Genomic DNA, 11,063 nt, shown 5'->3' with positions numbered 1-11,063 from the left:
AACACACCCGCCCGCCCGCCTGCCCAGCAGCCGCCACTGCCCTTATAAAGTCAGCGGCCACCGGACTTCCTGCCGGAGCCCGAGCCCCCTCCCCGGGCAGGAGCTGGAGGGCGGGCCCCGAGGTGCACCTCGAGGTGCTCCGTGCCCTAAGGAGTGAGTGAGGGGCGCCCAGGGCGCTGGGGTCGCCAGTGTGCCCGCCCCGGGTCTTGGTCCACGTGGCAGCTGTTGGCTGGGACCGGGAAACTGTAGGGACACGGGCGGCCTGTTGCGAAGTCGAGGAGGGCTAGCTGTCGCCCAGCCCCAGAGGAGAGGAGTGGTCTTCTTGGGGCAACAGGAAGGGGGGTGTCTTAGGCCAGCTTCTGACTTCCCCTTCCTGCTCCCGCTTGCTTCTGGGGGGTCCTTCCTGGCGCGGGAGGCCGGATGCTGGCCGTTGGTGGCTTCGGAGCGCGCTCTGCCCCTGCTGACCTTTGGGGACTTGGGGAAGTGCAGGTTTGGCCCTGGGAGTGCGTCCTCTTCTGGGGTGGAAGAGCCTGGCGGCGCGCCAGCAAGCCGTGCGCGCAGACGGGACCTTTCTCATCTCTGATAGCGGCCTGGCGGGAGCTCAGTGCCGCGTGCGCCCCTGGCACTGCCAGCGCGCCCAGAGCCAGCTCCGCGGCACCCTCTGGAAAGCCCAGGGAGCTATGGGGCCTCCATGAAGGCCCCCTCAGGGGCTGGCTCGAGGGGTCTCAGGAGCCACCAGTATGCAGGACTCTTACCAGGGGCCGATGGGGGGCCCTTCGCTCAGCGCTCTGTTCCTGTGCAGGCTCGCGGCCAGCATGGCCCCCACGCTGCAGCAGGCGTACCGGAGGCGCTGGTGGATGGCCTGCACGGCCGTGGTGGAGAATCTCTTCTTCTCTGCCGTGCTCCTGGGCTGGGGCTCCTTGCTGATCATGCTCAAGAACGAGGGCTTCTATTCCAGCTTGTGCCCAGGTATGCCCAAGAAGGGGCCAGTCTGGTGGGGAGAGGGGCAGCGGAGGGGGAGGTGGACACTGGAGAAGGACAGGCGGCTGAGTGGACAGAAAACAGGGTTGCTTAAACCAGAGCACTGGGCGGGAAGTTGGAGAGCCCGCTTCCAGACCTCTTCAAACTTCATCTAGACTAGAGGATGGGCCGCACTCTGCCCACTCTACCCAGTTTATCTAATCCAGTCTCCACTGAATGCCGAATGCCCATCCTGGGACTGACTGGCAGAGTCCTCAGCCTCTGGCAGCCCCAGGTCTAGAGCATGATGGAGACTTCTAGAAGGGGAAATGCTACAGCTAAGTGGTGAGGGATTTCCTTATTTAGCCAGTAAGGCACAGGAGAGCCTACATAATAATTGACTAGAAAGGGCCTGTGGTCCTTTTTCAGGACCTTGAGTCCCCAGGTCTTCAGTCACCCTTTTGTACAAAGTTAATAAAAGCTTTATTTCCTTTAGGCCAGGCATTATGGATGGCTCCCATTTTCCATTAAAATAACCTTGACTTTGTGTGACCCCCATGAGGGAGTGGGAATTCTGACATTCCATTTCTAAGATTCCTTAACTGCTCTGGGCCGCCTGCTGAAAGGGCAATCCTCCTTTTCTGAGGAGAGCTCTGCCAACAAGCTCAGCCTAAGCACCTGGATGGGTGTGGGATTTGGCCCTTCTCATTCTTCCTCCAGCCTCCATATTGTGGAACAGGCTTCTGGAGGAAGACCAGCTTGGGTTTGAATTCCAGTTTCTACTACTTTTACCATGTGGGTGACATCAGTGAGTTCCTTAAAACACTGAGCTTCAATTGCTTGGTCCGCAAAATGAGGAGACGATGGGGTTGCTGTGAGAGTCAATGGTGTTTGATAAATATTAGTGTCTTGATTTTACGTGCCCCCTCAAATCAACTCCCTCTGGCACCTACCTTGGTTGTGGGAGAAAGCTGAGGCCTTGGGGGTAGCGCTGGAAGGGTCTTGATCTCTGCTCTGGGCAGCACCTGCTCCACCAAAGGCTGCTCCGCCCCTGCCAACCTTATCTGTAAGGAAGCAGCAGGTGGCATCAAGGGATGGCCCCAATGACAGGGTGCTGGTGCTGGAGGAGGTGAGATTAGAGTTGGCAGCTGGCCTGGGGAGGCAAGTCGGGTCAGGAGGAGCGGGCTTGGGATGAAGCGATAGGCGTTCAGGGTGGCTGAGAGAACCAGGCAGAGAGCTAGCAGGGTTTTGGGAAACCCCATTTGCAAATGCAGGTGGGGAACCCAAGTCCCCTTAGAGCTGTTTACCCTGGAGACGAGGGAGGACTTGTCCTTGTGGCCTTGATGCCTGCCACTGCCAATCCAGCAGCTTCTTCCTAGAAATCAACTTTATTGAAGATTACTTTACGTCACACATTTTGATGAGGTTTGACAAATTTGTATACTTCAGGAACTATCACCGTAATCAATATTTAAAATAGAAGATTCCCATCACCCCCAAACTCCTGCTTCTCTTTTGCTGCCCATCCTTCCACCTGAGTTTAAAAAAAAAAATGACAAGAGCTTTAGTAAGATATGCCACATACCTTACAATCCACCCATTTAAATAATAAAATTTAGTAATAGTTACGGGGATGTAAATTACAGCACAGGGAATATAGTCAATGATATTGTAGCCCTAGTCTGTTTGGCTCAGTGGATAAAGCGTCGGCCCACGGACTGAAGGGTCCTGGCTTCAATTCTGGTCAAGGGCAGGTACCTTGGTTATAGGTTCCCCGGCCCTGGTCAGGGTGTGTGCAGGAGGCAACCAATCGATGTGTCTCTCTCACATCGATGTTTCGCTCTGTCTCTCTCTTCCCCTTCCACTCTCTAAAAATTAATGGAAAAATATCCTCGGATGAGGATTAACAACAACAACAAATAATAATAATAATATTGTAATAACTATGGTGTCATAGGGGTAATAGACTTATCATATGATTGATCACTTCATAAGAAATATAAATGTCTAATCACTATGCTGTACACCTGAAACTAGTATAATATTGTATGTCAACTGTAATTGAAAACTTGAAAAATAAAATTTAAAAAACCTATTAAAAAATAAAGAAATGGTCTTTGAAGAAATAGTTGCAGTTGAATAAATGTACTTAATGTCTGCAAAGAAAGAAAAACAACAACAACCAAAAATAAAGTATACAATTAAATGGTTTGTAGTCTATTCAGAGTTGTGCAACCATCATCATGATCAATTTTAAAACATTTTCTTTACACCAGAAGGTAACCCTGTGCCCAGCAGCAGTACCTACTTTCCTCAACCCTCTCGACCCCCAGTTGCTCATTTACTTTCTGTCATAGGTCTGCCTATGGCAATAATAGATTGGCATATCCTGAATATTTCATATAAATGGCACCTTATAATATGTGGTCTTCAGTGACGGGCTTTTTTCACTTGGAATGATGTCTTCAAGGTTCATCTCAGTGGTAGCACAGGTCAGGACTAGGTTTCTTCCCATTCTGACTATTACTCCATTGTATGGATCTACCATGCTCTACCCATTCATCAGTTGATGGTCATGTGCGTTGTTTCCACTTTCTTGGCTTTTATACATAATGACCCTATTTGTGTCCAAGTTTTTGTGTGGACATATGCTTTTCTTCCCCTTAGGTATATACCTAGGAGTGCAATTGCTGGGCCATAGGGTGACTCTATGTTTAACCTTTTGAGGAACTGCTAGATTGTTTTCCAAAGTATCTACACCAGTTGATATGCCTACCAGTGTTGTATGAGGGTTTCAGTTTCTCCACAGCCTAAACAAACTTGTTATTACTCATCATTGTTATTATAGCCATTCTAGTGGTCATAAAGTGTTACCTCCTGTGATTTTGACTTGCATCTTTTGATGGCTAATGATGTTGGGAATCTTTTTTTTCCCTCCAGGATTTCCATTTAAATAAGCAGTGAACAAAGCAAAAAAAGAAAAAAAAATAAGGAGGGGGGGGATGTTGGGAATCTTTTCATATGCTTCTTAGGCATTGGTATACCTTTTTTGGATAAACATCTATTCAGTTTTTAATTGTATTATTTGCCCTTTTATTATTGACTTGTAAGAGTTCTTTATATTCCAGATACAAGTCCTTTATAGGATAATGACTTGTACATTTTTCTCCCACTGTGGGTTGTCTTTTCACATTTTCATGGTGCCCTTTGGAGGCCAAAAGTTTTCAATTTTGATGAAGCCCAATCTATGGATTTTTTATTTTGCCATTTGCCATTTGGTGTCATGTTTCAGCAACCATTGCCAGATCTAAGATCTCAAAAATTTATGCCTATATTTCCTCTTGAGAGTTTTATAGTTTTACTCTTACATTTAGATTTTTGGTCCATTGGGAGTTAATTTTTGTATGTGGTGGGAGGTATCCACTTGTTGTTTTGAGTTGCCCAGGAGTTTACATCTGAGCTGGTTGTTTGGGACCACTAGAGGTGATCGAAGTGAACCCTTCTCCTGTTCTCAGACCTTATTTGTCCACTCTTGGAAAGCAGGGCACATGTCTCCCAGTGGTTCTCAACCTGTGGGTCGCGAACAATGAAAATACATCCTGCATATCAGATATTTACATTATGATTCATAACAGCAAAATTACAGTTATGAAAATATTTTTTTATGGTTGGGGGACACCACAACATGAGGAACTGTATTAAAGGGGCGTGGCATTAGGAAGGTTGAGAGCCACTGCCTCACCTCTCATTCATTCAAGGGGCTCCAGCCTCAGTCCTTGAGATATCAGGCTGATTGGGAGTGCTCTACCCTATTCTGCCTACTCATGCCACCCTATGAAAAATGCCAGCTTTCTGTTTCTTAAAGCCCCATTCACTGTGGCCTCAACCTTTCTATAGGGTCCCAAGGACATAGAATTAGCCCAGGAATCTGTGTCCCCATCGTGTGTGGAAACAGACAGGCAGCATCACTTCCAACTCTGCTATGGTCTGGTCGGCTGATGTGAGCCAGTTACTTAACTTTCTTACTATCTCAGTTACTCCATCTATAAAAACAGAACAATAATCCTTACTTCAGGGCTGTTGTGAAAATGAAATGAGAGCAAGATTTCAAAATTCAGACAACTGGTGGGGGTTGTTATTATGTTCTGGACCCAGCTTTGCCAGCATTTGCTGTGTGATCTTAGGCAAGTCACCTACCCTCTCTGGATCTCCACTTCTAAGTCTGTACAATGATGTGAGGCGTTCATTAGTGTCGGCTTTGGGGTTTCCTGGCCACACCCTCTGTCTTCTCAGTGCTTTCTGCTGTCCCTCTCTTGAGGGACCGCCTGTGTGGGTGACTGACCCACCTGGAAGGGCATCACATCTAAAGAGGACTCGGTGTTGGCCTGCAGGCTGAAGGGGCCCTGGTTTGATTCCAATCAAGGGCATGGGTCTTGGTTGCAGGCCCCTCCCCGGCCCAGGCCCTGGTCGGGGGGGCATGCAGGAGGCAACCAATTGATGTGCTTCTCTCACATGGATATTTCTCTCTGCCTTTCCCTCTCTCTCCCACTCTCTCCAAAAATCAATGGAAAAATATCCTCAGGTGAGGGTAAAAAATAAAATAAAGGGGACTCAGAATTAGACAGGGACAGTTCAGTTTATCACACACTACTGTATATCCCACATGAGTGCCCAAATAAAACAATGGCTTAAGTTAATTAAGCAATTATCATTTGCTAGTTAGATCATTAGTCCTCACAGCAGATCTGTGATGTAGGTGGAGGATGTGATGTGTTCTTAACCCCATTTATAGAAGAGAAAGCTGAAGCTCAGAGATGCTAAGGAACTTGTGTGAGGTCACACAGCTAATAAGGAGCACAGTGAGGATTCAACCCAGACCTGACTCCGGAACCTTTATCCTAGGCCTCACGGAAATAGTGTAGACGGCTGTCCCCGACCTCCTTCAGCGTAGAGCCCTCCTTCCAGAGTTCAGGTATAGACAAGACAGCCAGGGAGAGCCCAGTCCTCTGGGAGTGTTGGTGACAGTGACTATGTCAACTGCAGGAAAGTGAAGCATTGGGGTGAGGCAGTGCTCACTGTCGGGGAGACAAAGAAAATGGGATCGTTGTGTGGCTGTTTGTGTGTGCGGCATCCTCAGGTGCTGCCACCACTATCCCCATTTCGCCGGGGGAATAACAGAGCCTTGGTCTCGGCAGCACAGCTAGAGGAGCCAGCATTCAGCCACGCTCTTGACTCCAGAGGCAGAACGTTTAACCTTGATCCTGTTTTCCCTTTTTTTTCCAGGTCATTTGTAGTTCACCTTCACAATTTTACCGTTTCTGTGTGCCAGAGGTGCTGTTATTTACTCAGTACTTCCTTTTAAATCAACCCACTTAAAAAAGGTAGCCTCACTTTAAAGTGCAATGTGCCTGGAATCTTGGGTTTGATATTACTTACATGCACATACACATCATGCACATTTCTAATATATTCGTATGTACACATGTTTCTAACACACATATATGTTCCTATACATACATGCGTGTATTTGTATGTATAAATACACATGTGTGTGTTTTGTTACTCATTCATATAGCTAATAACTATGAAACATAAAACCCATTCCATGTGCTTTCTAATATATTCGTATGTACACATGTTTCTAATATGCACATATATGTTCCTATACATACACACATGTATTTGTATGTATAACTACACATGTGTGTGTTTTGTTACTCATTCATGTAGCTCATAACTATGAAACATAAAACCCATTCCATGTGTCCCTTAAACCCCACCTGCTATGCATACCACCTCGGGGGAGACACTGTTTTCCATGGTTTCTAAGCCTAAGTCCAGCCCTAGCTGGTTTGCTCAGTGGATAGAGTGTTGGCCTGAGGACTGAAGGGTCTCAGGTTCGATTCCAGTCAAGGGCACATGACCTGGTTGCGGGCTTGATCCCTAGTGGGGGGGCGCGCAGGAGGCAGCCGATCAATGATTCTCTCTCATCATTGATGTTTTTACCTCTCTCTTCCTCTCTGAAATCAATAAAAATATATTTAAAACATTAAAAAAAATAAGCCTAACTCCAGCACTAACTTAACGAGTATGTTTTCCCTGTCCCACTCCCCATGCCTCACCTGACTTGTCTATGAAATGGGGCAGTTGGGTTGGATTTCAAAGACCTTCTGTTTTGTTGACCTGGGGGGAGGTCTGAGAGGTCTTTGCATCTTGGCCTGCTTCCCCCTTGCTTCAGAAGTCTGGCTTTCTCCAGCCACATCAAGTGATCAGGTCTCAGGAACTAGCTTATGTTAGTCCAACTCACAGGAGGCTGATGGATAAACCGGAGAAACGAACGCATTAACTGACCTGGAGCTATTAGCAACCCATGGGGCTGGGATTCTGCACCAGTAAGAAGACGAAGTTACTTGGCAGCAGCGCTTTGGCTGCTAAGCCGCCCTCTTCAGGACAGAAAGGTGCAGTGGAGAGACATTGGCTCCAGAGGTTGTCTTGACTTTGAACCTGAGCCTGCCTGTAAGAAGCTGTGAGGCCGTGAGCTGCTTTGCTTCGCGGAGCCTCATCCTCTATAAAATGGGGATCATTGTTGTGAGGGTTAAATGAGATACTACACGAAAAAGCCTCACGCAAAGCCGCTATTAATTAATGTAGAGCTTAGTGGGACTGTTTGTAGGAGACGTGTCTTTTGATTGTCAAGGACTTGGGAGCAGGGGCAGCATCTAGTTCAGGGGCTACAACCTCAAATGCCAACAGAGGCCAGCCAGTTAATAATTGGCAAATCGGGGCAGCAGTAAGATGGCTAATGTCAGAGGGAAAAGCGAGTGAGGACTTGTGTGACTTAGAGAGGGCAAGCTCTGGTGAAGAGGGGTGGCCCCCATCTGGCCCCAGCAATGGCCAGATCTGACTTCTTACAGAGAAGCCAGACTTCTGGATTTTTATTTAATAACTCTTGATTTTAAACTGGCAGCCAGTTAAAATTTCCCGGCCAAGTGAAACTTGTGTGGGGGACACTGCTGGTCCCCTGTTTGCAGCCTCTAGCCTAAATGACCTTTGCATTTCTTTCTGCTTTACCCAGTGGCCCAGTAGAGTGCCCAGCATACAGTAGATGTCCAATAAGTGAGGGTAGATGGAATAAACGGGCGCAGACAAACCTGATGGAGAAATGAACAGTGATCGTAAAGATCAAGAAATCAAGGGGCCCGTCTGAACCCCACAGGCTGTGTGATCTAAGCCTCTAACTGCTTCTTCCAGGGGCCTAAGCACCCTCCCCAGCTTCCTCAGCAGCTGGTATCCACCGATGGGAAACTCACCATGGTCCCAGGTGCTTCGCGCCTGGTCGGCCAGCACTCATAATCTGAACATAGTTTATGTTCTTCCTTGTTATCACATAGATCACTTCACCCTTCTGCCACCTGCAAGCCCTTCAAATACCTGAAATCCGGGTCATCGTCACCGTTGCGAGCAGGTGCTCCCCCTACCCCCGCCCCCAGCGTTCAGGCACTAATCACATCATCCTATCACAGCACCTGCCGTTTTAAATCAGCGTCTACTTGTTTACTATTTAATAGAAGCCCCATGAGAGCTGAGAACTTCCTGTCTTATTCTCTGTGGGATCCTCAGCACCTAGAGAAGTGGCTGACCACGTCTGACCCTTGAGGGTGGGGGCATCGTCTCCCCTTTATCAGCTATTTCAGGAGCACCTTCTCTGGGCCAGGCCCTGCGCGTATGCCTCCTTTAACCTTCTCCAGCAGAATCTCCTAAGGAGCCCCCATGGGTTTGGCATTCTCTGCTTCCTTTCACAGGCAAGGAGCCTGAGGCACAAAGAGGAGGTTTCTTGTCTAAGCCTGCCTGGTGGGAAGGATGGTGGTGGGAATTCAGACCCTGGGCTGTCTGCCTTCAGGGTGCACCCTGAGTTTGCCCTTGGCCATGATGCCTAGGTAACAGAAAGGCAGGGGAGCCGCCTCACGGCTCACTGAGCACTGAGTGAAGTGAAGTCACCCTCCTTCCCCCACCACAAGCCTTTTTCGTGAACTTGTCAGGACTCCAAGTTGGCAGTTTACCTGGAGGACTTCTAAAGGGTGTTGGAGGGCAGTGCCATGGGCCTAATTCTGTGCTTCAGTTTTATCATCTGGAGAATAGAGATACTTTGTTAGCTGACTCACGGGGCTGTTGTAAGTTACTTCAGTGACTATCGAGAACAATGCCTGCAACATAAAAGTGTTCTATAAATATTAGCTATTATTATTATTATTTTTTATCAGAATGTCATTTATGGGGAAAGTTTCATCCAGGTTTTAAGTGAATTCTTGTTACCTTAGCTAAGCATCACTCACTGACTTTGTCCCAGATTTGCAGGTGCTTCCTGTTGGGGGTCTGCCCACTCTCAGCTCAGACATTGAGTGAATCTTACAACCTGGTGAATACTTCGATGTCTGTGATCGTGTGTGAGCTAGTAGAGGCCTCCGATTAGGTGTGTGACTCCCCCTGAGTAAGATACTAGCTGCTGACATGTATGGGGCTCCTTCCCCACCAGAGTAGATAGGACTCTAGGCCACCCCCGAAGTCACGTGACTGGCAGCGACTCAGAGGCGTGGGATTTGAGCACAGGACCCCTGATCCCAGGCCGCCCTCTCCTGCACCCAGCTGCTCCTGCTGTTACGTGCTGAGCCCTCCCTTCCCCTCCTCAGCTAAGAACGCCACTAACATCACCCAGGATGCACAGCTCCGGTGGCCCAGCTGTGACAGCCAGGAAAAGATGCTCAACCTGGGCTTCACCATCGGCTCCTTCGTGCTCAGCGCCACCACCCTGCCACTGGGGATCTTCATGGACCGCTTTGGCCCCCGGCCCACACGGCTGGTTGGCAGGTGAGGTGGCCATGCCAGGCCCGGGGGAACTCGAGGGCAGGGACCGGTGCTGCAGGGGAAGGTGAGGCCCAGTGCTCACAGTCCCACTCTCCCCACCAATCTCCACAGCACCTGCTTTGCTGCATCCTGCACCCTCATGGCCCTGGCCTCTCGGGACACCAAAGGTGAGAGGTCTGGCCTCTGGTGCCCCCACGAGAAAAGAATGAGTGGGGTGTAGGTGGATGTTAACCCAGCTTCTGCCCTTGGGTAGCTCCCCAATGCCCTTATTCACCCCTCGCCTTTCCTCAGTTCTGTCTCCATTGATATTCCTGGCGCTGTCCCTGAATGGCTTTGGTGGAATCTGCCTAACGTTCTCTTCACTCACGGTGAGTATGACAGGCCCTGGCTTGTCAGCAGGGCACCCAGGAGTGGGTGGGGGTAGGAGTGAGTGAAGGTGAGAGTGGAGAAGGGCCAGTGGATGCAGATGGAGTGTGTGTGTGTGTGTGTGTGTGTGTGTGTGTCTGTCCAGCCCACACTGTCTGTTGAGCTCTGTTCTAGGCACTGGGGCTGCAGCACAAACAGAACTGAACTTCCCCAGCTTCCTGGAGCTTGCATTGTGGGGTTGGGGGAACAGGCAACCCCCAAACAAGTAAACTAATACATGGCATCTGTAATCATAAGTGCCAGAAAGAAAATAAAAGTGGGTAATGTGATAGTGACAGGGAGGGGACAGCTCGGGACAGTATGTTTGCCGGGGAGGGCATGCGAAGGCACAGGTATGTGTGCGTGTATTGGACTGAACCGCGTGAAACTGTCAACACCTGACGGCACTTGACCTACAAAAATGGCTTTATCACACGGGCCCATCTCTGATGCATGTGTGTGCTTTGCGTGTGTGTGACTTTAAGCGTGTATGTTTGTGTTGTGGGTGAGTCTAGGGTTCAAGGCTCCTGCGTGTGGGGTGGGGGAAGCGGTTTCTGGCTGGGCCGGCCTCTGGCTGGAGCTGGTTGTTTGTTTCGGATGAGGGTTGCCTGACCACCAAACTGGGTGTTTTTGGCCGAATTTCCCCCCCAGCCCTTCTTCATTCCAGCCTGGGACATTGCACAACTCTCCAAGGAAGCAGATCCCTCGTCCCCGCCCAGCCGCCCAGGCCCCTTCTCCCCGCCGTGCATCTTGGCTCAGGGCCCGCAGTCCCTTCTCCCCTGCCCGGCGTGGCTGCGTGGCGGGGGGCCTGCCCTTGGACCCTGTCCCCGCCCGCT

At 49.5% G+C, this 11,063-nt stretch overlaps 1 protein-coding gene across 1 annotated transcript in view; it reads left to right on the top strand.

Moving 5' to 3' along the window:
- The first annotated feature begins 96 nt into the window (after positions 1-96).
- Positions 97-11,063, top strand: part of SLC43A1 (solute carrier family 43 (amino acid system L transporter), member 1) — a 23,376-nt gene continuing 12,409 nt past the window's right edge. The window contains exons 1-5 of the mRNA XM_006772054.2: positions 97-153; positions 803-969; positions 9,648-9,825; positions 9,934-9,989; positions 10,114-10,190. Of these exons, the coding sequence (XP_006772117.1) occupies positions 816-969; positions 9,648-9,825; positions 9,934-9,989; positions 10,114-10,190 (465 nt within the window). The 5' untranslated portion in view covers positions 97-153; positions 803-815. The remainder of the gene's footprint in view (positions 154-802; positions 970-9,647; positions 9,826-9,933; positions 9,990-10,113; positions 10,191-11,063) is intronic.

Source organism: Myotis davidii, unplaced genomic scaffold (assembly GCF_000327345.1).
Source record: "Myotis davidii unplaced genomic scaffold, ASM32734v1 scaffold1286, whole genome shotgun sequence".
NCBI lineage: Eukaryota > Metazoa > Chordata > Mammalia > Chiroptera > Vespertilionidae > Myotis > Myotis davidii.
This window is presented reverse-complemented; position numbering and strand designations above follow the sequence as displayed.